The 20,000-nt window shown below is 46.9% G+C and overlaps 1 protein-coding gene across 1 annotated transcript in view; it reads left to right on the top strand.

Moving 5' to 3' along the window:
* Positions 1 to 20,000, top strand: part of LOC140999488 (ATP-binding cassette sub-family D member 1-like) — a 26,085-nt gene that overhangs the window by 3,639 nt on the left and 2,446 nt on the right. The window contains exons 5-14 of the mRNA XM_073469907.1: positions 8,768 to 8,955; positions 13,498 to 13,672; positions 13,920 to 14,110; positions 14,228 to 14,408; positions 14,491 to 14,633; positions 15,365 to 15,557; positions 17,109 to 17,203; positions 18,775 to 18,920; positions 19,163 to 19,308; positions 19,794 to 19,878. Of these exons, the coding sequence (XP_073326008.1) occupies positions 8,768 to 8,955; positions 13,498 to 13,672; positions 13,920 to 14,110; positions 14,228 to 14,408; positions 14,491 to 14,633; positions 15,365 to 15,557; positions 17,109 to 17,203; positions 18,775 to 18,920; positions 19,163 to 19,308; positions 19,794 to 19,878 (1,543 nt within the window). The remainder of the gene's footprint in view (positions 1 to 8,767; positions 8,956 to 13,497; positions 13,673 to 13,919; positions 14,111 to 14,227; positions 14,409 to 14,490; positions 14,634 to 15,364; positions 15,558 to 17,108; positions 17,204 to 18,774; positions 18,921 to 19,162; positions 19,309 to 19,793; positions 19,879 to 20,000) is intronic.

The following is a 20,000-nucleotide window of genomic DNA, read 5'->3' as shown; positions in this document are numbered from 1 at the left end:
TGTGTGTGTCTGTCTGTCTGTGTGTCTGTGTGTCTGTCTATCTGTCTCTCAAATTTAAATTCAAATTCAAATTCAATTCAATTCAATTCAATTCAAAGGAGCTTTATTGGCGTGAAAGTGGACAGAACACAACAAATAACAACACAAACACAACACCAAGATTGATTTACATTAATTATATATACAGTATATACAGTGTGTGTGACTGTGCGTGTGTGTGCGTGTGTGTGTGTGTGTGTGCCCTGTCTCCTTCTCCCAGGAGTATTTTAATGTTGAGAGGTGGTTCAGCTCTTTGAACTCTGAGATTACAGAGTTGAACTTGTTAAAATAAATGTTCCTGCTTTCGTTGAATGCTTTACATTGTAGGAGAAAGTGCATCTCTGTCTCTCTGTCGCATTAGGACTACAGAAAAAGAATACATAGATAATTAATAGTTAATAATAATTAAAAAAAAAGAAAAAGAAAGGAAAGTGTGTGTGTGTGTGTGTGTGTGTGTGTGTGTGTGTGTGTGTGTGTGTGTGTGTGTCAGTGTGCAGGTAAGGACCCAGTGAGGAGCAGCTGCTCATGAGGAGGAGATCATGTCAGGTGTTGGCAGCTTCACATATTCTGCAGCATCTGCAGCAGCGGCACTTTTCTCTCCCAGTAGATGTTGTATGTTTTCTTGCTCTGAGAGTTTGCTGAAGTTTGGGCTTCTGTGTGTGATGTTGGTGTAGAGCTGGTTCTGATGTCTGTGTATGTGTCAGTGCAGCAGGAAGTGTCTGTGTGGACCGAGCCGACACAGCCGCTCCTCTCTGGGCAGCCACGTCTGTCTGTGCCGGCCGCTCTCTGAGGCCCGGCTGTGGCTGCTGAGTCTACATAGTCAACGTTTTCCTCAGTGTCGGGTCGGTTACAGAGCTCAGATAATCTGCAGGGAGTATTGTGTGTTTAGGGCCAAACAGCATTGGAGTTTGCTTTGGGTTTTGGTTGTAGATGTCCAATAGTTGATGTAATTGTCTTTTTCTTTGCTATAATTTGGCGGGGCCGGATTGTGTGAGGGCGGTCTTGGTGCCCGGTGCTGTTGGAGCTGAGCCTCTGGACCAGCTGGCTGAGGGGACTCCTGTCTTCTCTCCTCTTGGCATTGTAGGGCTTTGTAGTGGTGGAGCCGGGCTCGCTGGCTTTGAGGTGTTGGTAGAATTTTATAGCTCTTTTTTGGATCCAACAGGGGAAATTGGCCTAATTCAGCTCTGCATCCGTTGTTGGGGGAGTTCCTGTGGACTTTGAGGAAGCTTTGCAGATCTCTGTGTGCAGCTTTCCATTGGGTGTTTGTCCCATTTTTCAAAGTCTTGGTTGATGAGAGGGCCCCACACTTCACTGCCGCACAATAAGATTGGTTCAATTATGGATTGAAATATTTTGATCCAGATTTTGACAGGTACGTCTGTTTGAGGGTTTTTTATCGTCCAGAAAGCTCTTCTGCTCTTGTCTCGGAGATCTTTAATGGCCAGATGGAAATTTCCCGTCGATGTGATGTTTAGTCCTAAACATGTGTAGCTGTGTGTGTGTTCTGTGTCCGTAGAGTCCAGGTGGAACCGGTGTTGGTTTGTCTGACTCTTAGGTCGTTTCTGGAAGACCATGACTTTTGTCTTTTCCAGGTTAACGGTCAGGGCCCAGGTCTGACAGAACTTCTGCAGGTGATCTAGTTGTTTTGTAGAGCCTCCTTTGATGGAGCGAGCAGTATTAGGTCATCTGCAGATAATAAGCATTTGACTTCTATGTCAGAGAAGAGATATCTGCCTCTTCCAGGGATTTGGCCAATTCATGGATGTAGATGTTAAACAGGGTGGGGCTCAGACTGCAGCCCTGCTTCACCCCTCTACTTTGTCTTGATGATATCGTAGGTTTTTCCTCCAATACCTTTTTCTAATAATTTCAGGAACAGACCATGATGCCAAATTGAGTTGAATGCTTTCTTGAAATCTACAAAACAAGAGTAGATTGTGTTTTTGTTCTGGTGGACGTGTTTCTGGACGAGGGTGTGGAGGGTGTAGATGTGGTCGCTGGTTCTGTGTTGTGGTGTAAAACCAGTCTGACTCTTGCTCAGGACATTGTGCTCACTGAGGAAGTTTTGCAGACGGCTGTTTAAGATGCTGCAGAATAACTTCCCCGGGTTGCTGCTGACACATATGCCTCTGTAGTTGTCTGGCTCGTATTTGTTTCCGCTTTTAAAGATTGGAGTGATGATCCCTCGGCTCCAGGTGTCAGGAAAATGTCCAATGTTCAGAATCAGATTGAATAATTTCAATATGGCAGTCTTGATTTTATGGCTGCTAAACTGAAGCATTTCATTTAAGATGCCATCAGGGCCACTTGCCTTCCTTGGTTGCAGGGTCTGGATCTTAGCCAGCAGCTCCCCTTCACTAATTTCAAAATCTAAAGGATTGTGTTTGTCTTTAACGATTGATTCAAGGGTTTCTAGTTTGTTGAGCAGATTATTTTGGGCCGAATCCAGAGTGATTGCACTGTATAGATTTTTAAAGTGTTTTTTCCATATTTCCCCGTTTTGAATAGCCAACCACTTTTCATTAGCTGAGTTTGAACTGTGACGCTGAGATTTTTTCAGATTGGATAGAGATGCTGTGTTGTCAAATATGTAGTTAATATCCCGAACAGCCTGGTTCAGGCCGTCACTGCTGTGGGGATACGAGGTGGTGATAAAATGCTCTAACTGAGATTGGATTGTTGGATGACCGATTGCTAGGCCTGTCACGATAATCAATAAATCAATTAATCATACGATAAATTAAAATGAGCTCGATAATTTTGCCGGCCTCGATAATTTCCATTTGCATGCTTGTTTGTTTTCCTCGTGTCTCTCACTAGAACCCTCGTGTCAGTCACTAGCCCCATTCACGCAGCCGTTTGCATGCGAGGATACTGCGCCAATTCTCCGCATCCGCCTTTGTGTGAACGTTTCAGATGCGGTGAGGGGTGAAATTTCGCTGCGCCTCCGGAGGTATCAGAGGCGAACCGAGCCGGCGGCGCGGAGCGAGGGCGTGTAGGTCTGATGGTGTTGGTGTCTGATAACTCTACAGATCCTTCACTCAACAAAATAAAAATAAATGTCCCACAAAGCAACGTTACAGGACCAAACAACAGGAACTTAGTAACTGGTCGTGTCTTTGGCAACTTATGTGAGGAAAAAAATACTGCAGTTATTCGTGAAGAAGCGTCTGTCAGCCTGTCGGTCTGACCGACTCTTCGTCACATTTCTGCCCGAAAAACAGCGTCTGTCCCCGGCAAAAAACTTTAACTCACCAAGTGTTTGTCGCGCGACGGTCAGTTACTGTTGTCATGGTGACGGTCAGCCCTCCCGACGAGACTCAGTGAACTTAGTGAACCCCGAGAGTGAAATAGTCAGACAGCGTCCAGTTTACTGATGGCGATTATGTAATTATGTAAATTATAGAAAAACGTAACTTTGTCACTTTCCAGGATGTTTGGTGGGTCAGGATCTCAATCACAACACATTATAACAGCATCCATATGATTATAAACAGACAGCTGGTACATGTTTAGATTAACAGGAGGACACCAGGGAAACACCTTGGAAAAAAGCACATACGTCATCATCATCACGTGTACCGTCACGCCTCCGCATCACTACAGACAATGGTGCTAACATTGTTGCTGCAGTAAGGAACCTGGCTGGCCATGGCTCAATTGCTTTGGCCACAGCCTCCATCTTTATTTATTTTGGATATTTAAAATGTCTTCTTCACATTCCAATGTTAAATATTCTTTAGAAATAAAGGTTTATTGATCTTTGAAAGGGTGTACTTGCATTATTTTGCCATTATCATTATATTAGTTGAAAAATGGTCTCAAAGCGACAATATTATCGTTTATCGCAATAATTTCTAGGACAATTTATTGTCCAGCAAAATTTGTTATCGTGACAGGCCTACCGATTGCTTTCTGGTAGTCATCCTTGCTATTACTTGTCCATCTATAGGGTTGTTTGGAGCGGTTGAGTTTGCTGGGCTCTGCTACATGGGGGTCAGTTGGTGTCTTCCTAATGTACAGGGTGATTTTGCTGTGATCAGATCAGGGTGTCAGGGGGCTGACGGTGAACGCTCTCAGACAGAGGGGCTCTAGGTCTGTAATACTATAGTCCACTGCGCTGTTGCCAAGAGGAGAGCTGTGTGTAGAGACCAAAGGAGTCCCCTCGAAGCCGACCGTTGACTATGTACAGACCCAGCGTGCGACACAACTGCAGCAGCTGATGCCCATTTCTGTTGACGGTTTTGTCAAAGTTGTTCCTGTGCCGATGTGAAGGAGAGGGGATGTTGATCTGGCCCGGTATGTGTTTGTCTCCATGTGCATTAATCAGATCTGGTTCTGTGCCTGTTCTGGCGTTAAGGTCACCACAGATCAGTACGTTTCCCTGTGTTTGGTAGTAGCTGATTTCATCTTCAAGAATGGAGAAGCTGTTTTCGTTATAATAAGGGGACTCTGATGGGGGACATGAACATGTCTTTGTCTGTGGAGACCACCTCTTTTTTATTTTGAACCAAATTGAGAAATCTCCTTTTTTGAGTAATTCTGTTGAGTGTGTGAGGTTCGTCTTGTTCCAGATCAACATCCCTCCTGAATCTCTGCCTTGGCTTACACTTTTCAGTTTGGTAGATGGGAAAATGACTTCTCTATAACCTGAAGGACAACCAGTGGACACGTCTCCTCTATTCCAAGTCTCCTGCAAAACAATGATGTCTGAATTTTCTAACTCTCTCTTAAAGTCTGGGGTCCTGCTCTTAAGGCCAAAAGCAGAGGAGCTCAGACCCTGGATGTTCCAACATGAGAGAACAAACGATTTAGATTTCATTAAGTTTAAAACTCAAAATGTAGCATTCAGTGTTAAAATGAGATAAGCTCCCAATTAGGGGTGGGCGATATGGCAAAAATATCATATCACGATTTTTTAAAAATAAAATCGCGATTTCGATTTTATCATGATCTTAAATCAAAAAAAGAAAAACAGACAATTTAGGCCAAAGAACCTTTCTGAACAGATTTTAATTTAAATAGTTGCAGTTTTGCCAACATGTGCAAACAACGTAAACATACTAAAAGGTAAACAACACTCTGATTACTGTGTGTGTGTGTGTGTGTGTGTGTGTGTGTGTGTGTGTGTGTGTGTGCGCGTGTGTGTGTGTGTGTGTGTGTGAGAGGCGGCAGGTGGAGGGGCTAACTGGCAGAGATGAGAGATGTGAAACGCTGTTTTTTTTTTGTTTGTTTTTTTTAAAAAGCGACCAACTCCTCCGTTTGGCTCTCAGCCATGGCTCTCCATGCGGCTACCGCTACACACATAAACAAGGAGGTGGGTAAGAAAGCGCGTCACTGCCCTAATTCGCTATGATTGGTCGGTCAGGTTGACGACGTAATACGTTTGGTGCGTCAGCATAGAACTGCAATTTATAGAACGTGCCCTAGACGATCCCTACGATCTCTGCACTTTGGCAGATCGTCTACACATTCTGATCCTTCACGATCTAATATCGTCATATCGCACACCCCTACTCCCAATCCTAGTGTCAATGAAGAGATCAGTTTCAGAACATGTTAGATATTAGGAGTTTGGACCTAATAATAATATAACCCTTTAAAATGAATGAATAAATAAATAATTAAATAAGTAAATAATAATGATAATAATAATAATAACAATAAATAAATAAACACTCTAGGGTTGTCTACTGTGTTTGACCTATCAGGTGGGAGCAGAGCAGGCTGAGCATGTGCTGGATGTCTCTCAGCTGGCTGTGTGGGGGTGTAGGGGTGGGGTTGGAGGTTGGAAGGGTAAGGGGGGGGGTCTGCTGCTCTCCTCACCACCTGAGCGTAGCTCAGTGTGCCGGGGCGTGGCTCCTGGTGATGGTGCTGGGGTGGGGCTCCTGGGGCTCTGGTCGGGTGTGAGGGGGTTTGTAGCTGCCCTGGTGGGGTCGTCGTGTAGGGGGATGAAGATAGTCAGGTCTCCGTGGGGATGGTCTGGATGGTCTGGATGGCGGTCTGGGGGTGCTGCAGGCTGACGTGTTCCTTCTTTGGGGAGTGGACTGGTCTCGGTTGAGAGCGACGTCCTTCAGTGTCCGGGCGAAGATGGGGACGGTGTTTTTAAGTAGATGGACGTAGTCATAAAGGCAGCTGATGTCCAGGGTGGGGTGGTGGGCCAGGTGGACGTTGGGCCTCAGGACACAGTCTCTGGAGACGCTGCTGTTGATCCTGTGGATGGTGTCTGGGTGGAAATCTTTCCTGGGCAGCAGGGTTGATATAACCACTCTACTGTTTGGGAAGGTGCTGGAGGCTTTTTCTATCACTCCTTTGAGTGACTCTGACACTCTCTCCTGCTGCGTCTTCAGCTCGTTGGAGCCGGTGTGGATGATGATGTGACTCGGAGAACCCAGACGCTCCTCTGACAGCAGCTCCATGGCATGTTGGCTGGTTGGGCACCAGAGTTTGGCCACCTTGTGGTTGGGGAAAAGTTTCTTTTCATTTAAGAACTTTCCATTGGAGTCGATGAGGATGACGATGTCTGGCTGCTGTGCCGGTCTGGATGGACGAGGGGTGGAGTTGACCAGTGGGCTGGGGGGTGGTCTGGGTGTGGTGTTGGTCTGTGGACTGGAGGGGAGCTGCTGGGTGGGTGGAGCCTCTTGGTCCGGGTGTCTCTGGGTGGGTGGAGCCTCTTGGTCCGGGTGTCTCTGGGTTGGTGGAGCCTCTTGGTCCGGGTGTCTCTGGGTGGGTGGAGCCTCTTGGTCCGGGTGTCTCTGGGTGGGTGGAGCCTCTCTGTCCTGGTGTCTCTGGGTGGGTGGAGCCTCTTGGTCCGGGTGTCTCTGGGTGGGTGGAGCCTCTCTGTCCTGGTGTCTCTGGGTGGGTGGAGCCTCTTGGTCCGGGTGTCTCTGGGTGGGTGGAGCCTCTTGGTCCGGGTGTCTCTGGGTGGGTGGAGCCTCTTGGTCCGGGTGTCTCTGGGTGGGTGGAGCCTCTCTGTCCTGGTGTCTCTGGGTGGGTGGAGCCTCTTGGTCCTGGTGTCTCTGGGTGGGGCTCCCAGGGTCCTGGTTGTGGTCTGGGTGTGAGTCCTGCTGTCCTGTCAGGTCTGGGGTGACTCTGTCTGTCTCCTGGAGCTTCTGTAACAGAGAGGCCAGCTCTCTCCTGTAGCTCTCTCCCTCCTCTCTCAGCTCCTTCACCTCCTCTGTCAGGGCGCTCAGTGCTGCCATGTGGTTCTCCTGGTGCTGCTGCAGCTCTCTGATCTCAGTCCTCAGGGTGCTCAGCTCTGTCTTGTTCTGCTCCCTGTCCTGCCTCAGTCTGCTCAGTTCTGTGCTGAGGCTGCAGGCCTCCTCCTGGTTCGGCTGATGGCTGATCAGCTCTCTCAGCTGGACCAGCTCTCTCTCCAGCTCACTGAACTTCACCTTCATGTCAGTGATGGTGGAGGTCAGCTGGGGGTCCTGGGCCTGTTCAGAGCTGGGGGGCTCACTCTTCTGGTCAGCAGGGGGGCAGGTGGGGGTGGAGGTGGTGTCTGTGTCTGGCAGGGTGTGGGTGTCATCAGGCGGGGGGCTCTTCTCCTGCTGGGCTCTTTCCTTTAAAAGGGGAAAGTCCAGCTCAAACTGCCTGAGGTTTCCCTGCACAATGACAGTCCCATTCTTGTATATGTTGACTGATGTCATGGGGGAGTCTGGGTCTTCTGCTTCTTTGACCTTCAGTTTCCAGCCATTACAGATGCCCTCTTTCTTCACAGAGGGGTAGTGGGTCCTTATAGCAGAGTGCCATGCCAGTGGCTGCTCTGTGAAGAAGATCAGGTTGCTGACGTCTCCATTCTTGTAGGAGTCAGAGAAGAGTGTCTCTGGTCTGTCCTTCATTACTTTCTGTTTGTGTGCCTTCCTGGCACTTTCATTTTTGAGATCTTGTGTGTAGAAGAGAGGAACAGCTCCTGTCTGAGCTGAGTCTGAGGCTGCAGGGCTCTGCTGCTGCATGGCTGCTGTTCCAGCTCCTTAGTAACCGTTGCTAAGGTTTGCAGTCTTGTTGGCTAGCTGTTAGCTTTAACTGAAACTAACTTAAATTAGTTTGTAGGTAGTTATTTTGTTTTTTATAAGCCTTGTGCAGGCTGTATTGTCTCTGGTGTTCTCACTCACTTCCTCTTCTTGCTGTGTTCCTCCTCTTGCTCGTTGTCAGGTGTGTTTGTTGTCTTCAGGACAGTTTGACTAACTGTCCGTTTGTCAGTTGGCTGGACTTTTCTGCTGGACTCCTCAGTTCAGATGATTTCTCCAAGTTTCCTTTGGCATTTTCTTTTCTGTTTTTCTTCTTTTAGGGAGGTAGTTCCTCTAAAAGTGTTTCCTCTTCAAAATTTGACACAAAATTGAAAGTTTATCTCATCTTAAAACATAAAAAAGAGATTATCTTCAGGAGCTCATGCTCTCTCTCTCTCTGTCTCTGTCTCTCTGTCTGTCTTTCTGTCTCTCTCAATTCAATTCAATTTCAATTCAACAAGCTTTATTGGCATGAATGTTTTACACAATATTGCCAAAGCAAAGGATTACAGAACAAATAATACATATATAATTAATATATATATATTAATATATTATTATTAATATATTAATATATCTCTCTGTCTCTCTGTCAACCCAAATGTTCCTTTACAGTTCACAGAGTTTTAGTTGTTCCCAATGTTTAGAACATCAGTATTGATCAGTAGCATTGATCCCTCAGGTGTGATCAGTACTGATCAGTAGTATTGATCCCTCAGGTGTGATAGTGAAGTGTATCGTTCAGAAGGACCCTCAGGCCTTCATGCTGCAGCTCTCTAAGTGGCTCCTCGTTGCCGTTCCTGCAACTTTCATCAACAGCGCCATCAGATTCCTGGAGGGTCAGCTGAGCCTCAGGTTCAGAAGCCGATTGGTCGACCACGCCTACCACCTGTACTTCACCAACCAGGTAACACACACACACACACACACACACACACACACACACACAAACTGTCCCCAGTGCTCATCAAACACCTGAAGCACTTTTTAGCTCCACAACGATCCTTTTTAACCTCTCAAGACTGTTAAAATGAAAAATAAATAAATAGTTAGATGAGTCAAAAGTGAATGATAGAGTCAAATAAAGTCTGACCTCATTGGCTTCACGTCCAGATCTGGTAAAATGTTTCTTTTTGCACTCTGAGGGAAAATGTCAACTTTTCCATGATGTAGATCTGGTGTACGATGTGGATCCTCCTGGTGGATCTACTTTTAACCATTTTCTCCTGATGGATTTCTTGCATGCTAACAATAAAATAAGTAGCTTTTTGTTATTGAAATTCCAATTTCCGAACAATATATCACCCAAATACAGAGTTTCACATTTGAAGGGGATGTTTACTCCAAATATGTTATTTATATGTTTATGAATCTCTTCAGTATGTTCTAATAACCTGCCAATGATTCGCTCCATTAGTCCCACAGAGTCTCCAGCAGGCATCGCCGCCACCTTCATGTCGTTTCTGGACGAGTGTAACAAAAAATCTCACAATATTTTTCCAGGAAACCTGTCTCCAGCTCGAACCTGTTGAGATCCACTGTAGCTGGAATATTTTCTCCCAACTCTCAGCAGAAATCAGTACATCTGCCTCTTTCTTCCACTTCGTCTTTATGTATTCTGTGCTTTCTTGTTTCCATGGTTGGATTCCAACGTACAATCTGGACATGATTTTGTTGCATCTTCTGGATCTGAGTAATGAATGAACCTCATACACTTTTAAGCTCCCAGGCTTCCCCTGCTTGTTGTAGTTCCCAAATGCTCAACGCTCATTTTAGTTCTCCAGCACTTCATAGTCATCTTAATTCTCTAACGTCCCAAGTTCATGTTAGTTCCCATATGTGCAGGCCCATGTACTCCCCAACACTTCATGTTTATTATAGTTCCCTTACGCTCATTTAAATCATCCAGTACTCTGCACTCATGTTAGTTCCCCAACGTCCAGACGTTCATTTCAGTTACACTGTTGGGTTGGACGTTATCAAGTTCTGACTCTGTCTCTGACTCTGTCTCTGTCTCTGTCTCTGACTCTGTCTCTGACTCTGTCTCTGACTCTGTCTCTGTCTCTGACTCTGACTGTCTCTGACTCTGACTCTGTCTCTGTCTCTGACTCTGACTCTGTCTCTGTCACTGACTCTGTCTCTGACTGTCTCTGACTCTGTCTCTGACTGTCTCTGACTCTGTCTCTGACTCTGACTCTGACTCTGTCTCTGTCTCTGTCTCTGTCTCTGTCTCTGACTCTGACTGTCTCTGACTCTGTCTCTGTCTCTGACTCTGACTCTGTCTCTGTCACTGACTCTGTCTCTGACTGTCTCTGTCTCTGACTCTGACTGTCTCTGACTCTGTCTCTGTCTCTGACTCTGACTCTGACTCTGTCTCTGTCTCTGTCTCTGACTCTGACTGTCTCTGACTCTGTCTCTGACTCTGTCTCTGTCTCTGACTCTGACTCTGTCTCTGTCTCTGTCTCTGTCTCTGACTCTGACTCTGACTCTGACTCTGTCTCTGTCTCTGTCTCTGTCTCTGACTCTGTCTCTGACTCTGACTCTGACTGTCTCTGTCTCTGACTCTGTCTCTGACTCTGTCTCTGTCTCTGTCTCTGTCTCTGTTTCTGACTCTGTCTCTGACTCTGACTCTGACTCTGACTCTGACTCTGTCTCTGTCTCTGACTCTGTCTCTGTCTCTGTCTCTGACTCTGACTCTGACTCTGTCTTTGTCTCTGACTCTGTCTCTGACTCTGACTCTGACTCTGTCTCTGACTCTGACTCTGTCTCTGTCTCTGACTCTGACTCTGACTGTCTCTGACTCTGTCTCTGTCTCTGTCTCTGACTCTGTCTCTGACTCTGACTCTGACTCTGTCTCTGTCTCTGTCTCTGACTCTGACTGTCTCTGACTCTGTCTCTGTCTCTGACTCTGACTCTGTCTCTGTCACTGTCTCTGACTGTCTCTGTCTCTGACTCTGACTGTCTCTGACTCTGTCTCTGTCTCTGACTCTGACTCTGACTCTGACTCTGTCTCTGTCTCTGTCTCTGACTCTGACTGTCTCTGACTCTGTCTCTGACTCTGTCTCTGTCTCTGACTCTGACTCTGTCTCTGACTCTGACTCTGTCTCTGACTCTGACTCTGACTCTGTCTCTGTCTCTGTCTCTGTCTCTGACTCTGTCTCTGTCTCTGACTCTGACTCTGACTCTGTCTTTGTCTCTGACAGTTAACAAACAGGAATCATTTTAATAACAATACTTTTGAACACTCTTTGACAATATTTTTCTCTTTTCTCTCCAACAATTACAACTACTTTTGCAATATCTTTCTTTTTTGTACAAATTACAGATACAATTACTTACAACTATTTACAACTATTAATCTACTTTTGTTTATTTATCCATCTATCTGTGTTTTATTTGTTTCTCTTTTTTTGCGTACTTACCAATATCAGTTTTGTACAGCCAGGAGGAAAATGTCCTCTCTGACAGCCAAGGTGGGTCGAACCCTGTCAACCTATGGTGACTGGACTTGTGCTGCTTGTCGGGGGGAGGGGGTGAAGCTCCGCCCATCGTGAAACAGAGAGCGGAGGAGAAGCGTAGATGCGCCACGATGAAGAAAATAAAATGAAATATCCTCGCTGCTTAAATTAGATCAATAACATCATTATTTATTAAAGAACACGGTCCAGACCTGTTCTATAGGAAAAGTGACCTGAAATGACTTCTGTTGTGATTTGGTGATATAAATGAAATTAACTTGACTTTCAGGGGGGCGCGGGGTCCCGTTGGGGGGGTAGATGTTGTATGTTTTCTTGCTCTGAGAGTTTGCTGAAGTTTGGGCTTCTGTGTGTGATGTTGGTGTAGAGCTGGTTCTGATGTCTGTGTATGTGTCAGTGCAGCAGGAAGTGTCTGTGTGGACCGAGCCGACACAGCCGCTCCTCTCTGGGCAGCCACGTCTGTCTGTGCCGGCCGCTCTCTCAGGCCCGGCTGTGGCTGCTGAGTCTACATAGTCAACGTTTTCCTCAGTGTCGGGTCGGTTACAGAGCTCAGATAATCTGCCGGGGAGTATTGTGTGTTTAGGGCCAAACAGCATTGGAGTTTGCTTTGGGTTTTGGTTGTAGATGTCCAATAGTTGATGTAATTGTCTTTTTCTTTGCTATAATTTGGCGGGGCCGGATTGTGTGAGGGCGGTCTTGGTGCCCGGTGCTGTTGGAGCTGAGCCTCTGGACCAGCTGGCTGAGGGGACTCCTGTCTCTGCTCTCCTCTTGGCATTGTAGGGCTTTGTAGTGGTGGAGCCGGGCTCGCTGGCTTTGAGGTGTTGGTAGAATTTTATAGCTCTTTTTTGGATCCAACAGGGGAAATTGGCCTAATTCAGCTCTGCATCCGTTGTTGGGGGAGTTCCTGTGGACTTTGAGGAAGCTTTGCAGATCTCTGTGTGCAGGCTTTCCATTGGGTGTTTGTCCCATTTTTCAAAGTCTTGGTTCCTGAGAGGGCCCCACACTTCACTGCAGTACAATATAATCGGTTCAATTATGGATTGAAATATTTTGATCCAGATTTTGACAGGTACGTCTGTTTGAGGATTTTTTATAGTCCAGAAAGCTCTTCTGCTCTTGTCTCGGAGATCTTTAATGGCCAGATGGAAATTTCCCGTCGATGTGATGTTTAGTCCTAAATATGTGTAGCTGTGTGTGTGTTCTGTGTCCGTAGAGTCCAGGTGGAACCGGTGTTGGTTTGTCTGACTCTTAGGTCGTTTCTGGAAGACCATGACTTTTGTCTTTTCCAGGTTAACGGTCAGGGCCCAGGTCTGACAGAACTTCTGCAGGTGATCTAGTTGCTTTTGTAGAGCCTCCTTTGATGGAGCGAGCAGTATTAGGTCATCTGCAAATAATAAGCATTTGACTTCTATGTCAGAGAAGAGATATCTGCCTCTTCCAGGGATTTGGCCAATTCATGGATGTAGATGTTAAACAGGGTGGGGCTCAGACTGCAGCCCTGCTTCACCCCTCTACTTTGTCTTGATGATATCGTAGGTTTTTCCTCCAATACCTTTTTCTAATAATTTCAGGAACAGACCATGATGCCAAATTGAGTCGAATGCTTTCTTGAAATCTACAAAACAAGAAAAGATTGTGTTTTTGTTCTGGTGGACGTGTTTCTGGACGAGGGTGTGGAGGGTGTAGATGTGGTCGCTGGTTCTGTGTTGTGGTGTAAAACCAGTCTGACTCTTGCTCAGGACATTGTGCTCACTGAGGAAGTTTTGCAGACGGCTGTTTAAGATGCTGCAGAATAACTTCCCCAGGTTGCTGCTGACACATATGCCTCTGTAGTTGTCTGGCTCGTATTTGTTTCCACTTTTAAAGATTGGAGTGATGATCCCTCGGCTCTGTCTCTGACTCTGACTCTGACTCTGACTCTGTCTCTTTCTCTGTCTCTGACTCTGACTCTGTCTCTGTCTCTGTCTCTGCAGACATACTACCGTGTCAGTAACATGGACGGTCGTCTGTCCAATCCTGATCAATCTCTCACTGAGGACATGGTGATGTTTTCAGCCTCCATCGCTCATCTCTACTCCAACCTCACCAAACCCATCCTGGATGTGGTCGTCACCTGTTACACCCTGCTGCGCACCGCTCAGTCCAAAGGTACAACTGGTGTCCCCCTGTGTGTCCCCCTTGTTGGCTTGGGCTGTTGAGACACAGAACCAATCAGCAGCTCCGTCCTCGTCAGTTTGAGTTGTGACTCAACCTGATTGGTTGATGTGTTTATTCACGGTGGGACAAATCGAGCTCGTTCCAGAAGACAAACGTTGCTTCACTGTGTAATATTTTTTACTTTCATGTTTTAAGATGACACATCATCACCTGACCGCTGTGACATTCCTCCATGCAGGAGCGAACACAACATGGCCGTCCATCATCGCCGGCCTGGTGGTGGCGCTCACCGCCAAAGTCCTGCGCTCCTGCTCGCCTCGATTTGGGAAGCTGGTGGCCGAGGAGGCAAGGAGGAAAGGAGACCTGAGATACATGCACTCTCGCATCATCGCCAACTCTGAGGAGATCGCCTTCTACGGAGGACACAAGGTACACGCCCCCTGAACAGGAGGTGATGACATCATGAGCACGCCCTCTGGTGGACAGAGAGAGGACTGTAGCTGTGAATGATGATGACATCATGATGACAGTGTGTGTGATTGGCAGGTGGAGATGAACCAGCTGCAGAGGAGCTACAGGTCTCTGTCCTCTCAGATCCATCAGATCCTGCTGAAGCGTCTGTGGTACGTCATGTTGGAGCAGTTCCTCATGAAGTACGTCTGGAGTGCCTCTGGCCTCGTCATGGTCGCTGTGCCCATCATCACCGCCACAGGATACTCCAAATATGGTAACATACACCACACACACACATCCACAAACACACACAGTCCTAATGAATGAGTGTGACCTTTGACCTGTGACATCATCAGACTCTGAGGAGGTGAAGCAGGCTGCCATGGTGATGAAGGAGGAGGAGCTGGTGAGTGAGAGGACGCAGGCCTTCACCACCGCCAGAAATCTCCTCAACGCCGGAGCGGACGCTGTGGAGAGGATCATGAGCTCCTACAAGGAGGTACATCTCCTCTACACCTCCCCTGCACCTCCTCTACACCTCCTCTACACGTCCTCTCCACCTCCTCTGCTCCTCCTTTACACCTCCTGTATATCTCTTCTATACCTCCTCTACACCTCCTCTGCACCTCCTCTGCATTTCCTCTACACCTCCTCTGCACCTCCTCTGCATTTCCTCTACACCTCCTCTGCACCTCCTCTACATTTCCTCTACACCTCCTCTGCACCTCCTCTATTCCTCTTCTGCACCTCTTCTACACCTCCTCTGCACCTCCTCTATACCTCCTCTATACCTCCTCTATACTTCCTCTGCACCTCCTCGACACTTCCTCTACACCTCCTCTGCACCTCCTCTATTCCTCTTCTGCACCTCTTCTACACCTCCTCTGCACCTCCTCTACACCTCCTCTATACCTCCTCTATACCTCCTCTATACCTCCCATACATCTACACTATACCTCCTCTATACCTCCTCTGCACCTCCTCTACACCTCCTGTCTACACCTCCTACCTCTTCCTTCTCTACTCCTCTTCATCTTTCTCCTCCTCCTTGTTTCCTCTCTGAAGTCTTTTACAGTTTGTGCAGCATTATTGATCCTTAATGTGATAAAGAAGCTCCTGAACCAACAACCTACCTGTGTGGTGTGTGTGTGTGTGTGTGTGTGTGTGTGTGTGTGTGTGTGTGTGTGTGTGTGTGTGTGTGTGTGTGTGTGTGTGCGTGTGCGCGCGCAGGTGACAGAGCTGGCAGGTTACACTGCTCGTGTGTCTGAGATGTTGGATGTGTTTGAAGATGTGAACAAGGGAATCTACCGTCGCTCTGCAGACAGAGAGGAGGAGTTAACAGGAGGAGCAGGAGGAGGAGGAGCAGGAGGAGGAGCAGTGGTTCAGCACGGTCAGAGAGTCTATGGGCGTCTGGACATCAGAGGTAGGAGCTGAGAGTTCAGACACATCCGGGACGAATGAACCACACAAATATGTGAAATACTCACCTGTGAATATGTCTGAGGTGACACAGGTGTATTATAACATTAGAGCTGACACAGGTGTATTATCACATTAGAGCTGACACAGGTGTATTATCACATTAGAGCTGACACAGGTGTATTATCACATTAAAATGAAAGACAGACGAGCAGGACAGGGACTGGAGGAGTAACAGATCCAGCTTGCAGAGCTCTGTGTGGTGTCACTGCAGTTCTGACGGCTCACTGACAGGTAGACAGGTCACATTCACCTGTTGGTCTCAGCTGACTGTCCTTAGACTTAGACTTTTCTTTATTGTCATTCAGAATTACACCTCACAGTGCAGATCAGAACGAAATGTCATTGCATTTGGCTCAGTGTAGCACAGGATATTGACAGCAGCAAGTATTTACAATAAATAAATAAATAAAATAAAAACTGTAGACATAAATACTATATAAAATATAAAAATATATTGCACAATGTGTATTATGAGTGGGTGTGTGAGGGAGAATGGGGGGGGGGGCTTGTGGGAAGAAGCTGTCGTAGAACCTGGCTGTTCTGCTTCGAAGGCTGCAGAACCTCTTTCCAGAGTCCAGCAGCGAGAACAGTCCATGGTGGGGGTGGGAGGTGTCTCTGCTGATGTTATGAGCCCTGGTCAGGTAGCGTTTCTTTGCAATGACTTGGATGGGAGGTCCTCACCACCTTCTGTCCAGTCAGAGGCACTGCAGGCTCCTGACCAGACAGGGAGGCAGCTGGTCAGTATGCTCCCTACAGTGCCTCTGTAGAAGGTGGTCAGAATTGGAGGGGGGAGGTGTGCTCTCTTCATCCGGCGCAGAAAGTGCATGCGCTGCTGAGCTCTCTTTACAAGAGCTCCGGTGTGGTGGGACCAGGTCGGGGTGTCTGTTATCTGCACCCCCAGGAACTTGGTGCTGCTGACTCTCTCTACTGCTGTGTCGTCGATGAGGAGTGGTGTGTGACTGGGCTGGCTCCTCCTGAAGTTGACGATGATCTCCTTGGTTTTGTCGACGTTCAGGGCGAGGTTGTTGATTTTGCACCAGTCCACAAGCTGTTTCACCTCCTCTCTGTAGGCCATGTCGTTGTCAACATGGATAAGGCCCACTACTGTCGTGTCATCCGCAAACTTCACAATGTGGTTAGTAGTGGACCTGGCACAACAGTCGTGGGTCATCAAACAGTCGTGGGTCATCATGTATCAACACGTTCAAACACCAACGATACAAACAAAGTGAGGGATGCTGAGGTCTGTTTCTCACAGCATGATTGGTCGATGTCTTCATTCTCGGTGTGAAAGCTCAGAATAAAAGATGTCGCTTTTTCACTGTGTGACGAGCTCACCACAAACATCAGGTCAGGTGTGATGCGTGAAGCTTTACCATGGTAGCATGCTGGACTGTAAACAGGAAGTGGGAAAGTTTGGAGCTCCATTTTGAGTCGTGTGTGTGTGTGTGTGACTGTGTGTGTGTGTGTGTGTGTGTGTGTGTGTGTACAGGTCATGTTATCAGTGTGGAAAAGGGAATTCGCTGTGAGAACCTGCCAATCATCACTCCGACTGGAGACGTGGTGGTGTCCAGCCTCAACATCCAGGTAACTCACACACACACACACACACACGCACACACACACAGAGCAGTCCAGTGGTGCGGTGTGTGCTGCTGTCCACATGGTGTCAGTGTTGCTTCAGCTTTATTCTGCATTAAGTCACAGGGTTTATTACATTTACATTTACATTTAATGCTGTCCTGTGTATACATGATCAGGTTATAGAATCAAAAGTGTAAAATCAGCACAGAGAAGACGATGAGCAGGTCCACCACAGAGACTCATTCTATACGACTGTCATCAGGATTATAAGTCCTGAGTCTGAGTCCACCTGTGAGCAGAACAGATGAGCCTGAATGACTGATCGATTGATGTTTAAATGATCTGTACTGATCAATATTGATATGACACTGTAACAACAGAACAGACTGAAGATGACTTCCGGTGTTTCTGTCATCAACTCACATTGGCTGGTGATGATGTCACTCCTGTACTGAGCGCGCTCAGTTCACTCCTCTATCTCACTTTAATCTCTTCTTCTCTGAGGTCAAAGGTCAGAGCACAGCCTGCAGCTCATTAGCATTTACTGAAACACTGTGTGTGTGTGCGTGCGTGTGCGCGCATGTGTGTGCGTGTGTGTGTGCGTGCGTGTGTGCGTGCGTGCGTACAGACAATAGAGGGATTATAGAGTGACATTTCATAGAGAGGAAGAGTGTGGAGGAAACAGGAGAAGAAGAAGAGGAACATTGATGGAGACAGAAACTCCTCTCTGTCCTCTGATTCATGACCTTTGACCTCTCTGCTCTGTGATTGGTCCATTCTTCTTCATGTTCTGGAGTTTAGATGCTGAGGTCTTCATATATTCAGATGTGTCCACAGAGTGTTTTTATCTGAGCGCTCTGTCTCTTTCCTGCGGTCGCTCCAAGCGCTTCATATACATTGATATACATTTTTGGTCATACCGCCCAGCACTAACTGCTACTACTTCTACTGCTACTACTACTATTACTGCTACTGCTACTGCTTCTACTGCTACTGCTACTACTGCTACTTCTAGTACTACTACTACTACTACTACTGCTGCTGCTACTGCTGCTGCTACTACTGTTACTTTCCTTCAGCCTGCTCCTGTCCCCACAGTGTTCCTTCCACCTACTGTAAACATGAACTGGTAGAAACACTCTGGTCGCTGGTTGCCTTCATGTGACTCTGGAAGCAAACAGACCAACACGTTTGGCTCAGTGGACTGAGCAGCGACAGGAGCACCAACCAGCCGAAACACTTCCTGCAGTAGAGATAAACATCAGAACCAGAACCTGAAACACACTTTTATCTGCTCACTGTAACATCTCCTCATCCTCCTTCAGCTCATTGTGTAAAGATTCAGCTCCCATCCTGAAGTACTCTATAAAATCCTTAATTCTTACCTCACTGTGATGATACTTCAAATAAATTAGAGACAGCAGTACAGTCAGTCATCAACTGTTCAACAGCACCAGACCCAGTCTCTTCACAAGCCTCATACTCTGGATTGTGAAGAACTCTTTCATGTTTTTGTGTCAGAATGAACATAACAAGCAGTGAGTTTGTTTTCTGTGTGTGTGTGTGTGTGTCAGGTGGATGAAGGGATGAACGTGTTGATCACAGGTCCAAACGGCTGTGGGAAGAGTTCTCTGTTCAGGATCCTCAGTGGACTATGGCCCGTTTATGGAGGAGTTCTGTACCGACCAGAACCACAGCACATGTTCTACATCCCACAGAGGTACTAATACTACAATTACTACAATTACTACTACTGCTACTGTAGTAAACCTGGTTAACAGCAGCTTCAGTGACCTCAGTGACATCATAGAGCCTCTGTGTCTCCAGGTGACCTGTCAGTGTTCACAGACACCTGCAGGTGGAGTTTTACACCTGTCAGCTCACAGGTCATCCAGTCTACTGTAGTACTGTAGTACTGTGGTATTGTAGTACTGTAGTATTGATGCAGTATTGTGTGTACAGGCCCTACATGTCTGAGGGGACCCTCAGGGACCAGGTGATCTATCCGGACTCAGTAGAGGAGATGGTTCAGAGAGGAGTCTCAGATTCAGATCTGGAGCAGATCCTCCGGACCGTCCACCTGCTCTACATCCTGGACAGAGAGGGAGGTCAGTGTGTGTGTGTGTGTGTGTGTGTGTGCGTGTGTGTGTGTGTGTTTGTGTGTGTGTTTGTGTTCAGGATTAAAGAGTTAATCAGGTGTTCCAACAGCTGATCTGCAGATAAACAGTATGATCCAATAAGAACGAGCTCAGTCACATCATGATCCTGTAAACACATAAACATAAAGTCTGTTAGTGTTGTGACTTTACTGTCACACAGTACTACACTCAGTACTACACTCAGTACTACACTTAGTACTACACTCAGTACTACACTTAATACTACACTCAGTACTACACTTAGTACTACACTCAGTACTACACTCAGTACTACACTTAATACTACACTCAGTACTACACTCAGTACTACACTTACTACTACACTCAGTACTACACTCAGTACTACACTCAGTACTACACTTAGTACTACACTCAGTACTACACTTAATACTACACTCAGTACTACATGTATAACTGCAGTATCTGTGTGTCAGGTTGGGAGTCTGTCAGTGACTGGAAAGACGTTCTTTCTGGAGGAGAGAAACAGAGGATGGGGATGGCTCGCATGTTCTACCACCGGTAAATATTCACTGACTGTTCACTGACTGTTCACTGTTCACTGACTGTTCACTGTTCACTGACTGTTCACTGTTCACTGACTGTTCACTGTTCACTGACTGTTCACTGACTGTTCACTGACT

This window comes from Pagrus major, chromosome 7 (genome assembly GCF_040436345.1).
Source record: "Pagrus major chromosome 7, Pma_NU_1.0".
Taxonomy (NCBI): Eukaryota; Metazoa; Chordata; class Actinopteri; order Spariformes; family Sparidae; genus Pagrus; species Pagrus major.
This window is presented reverse-complemented; position numbering and strand designations above follow the sequence as displayed.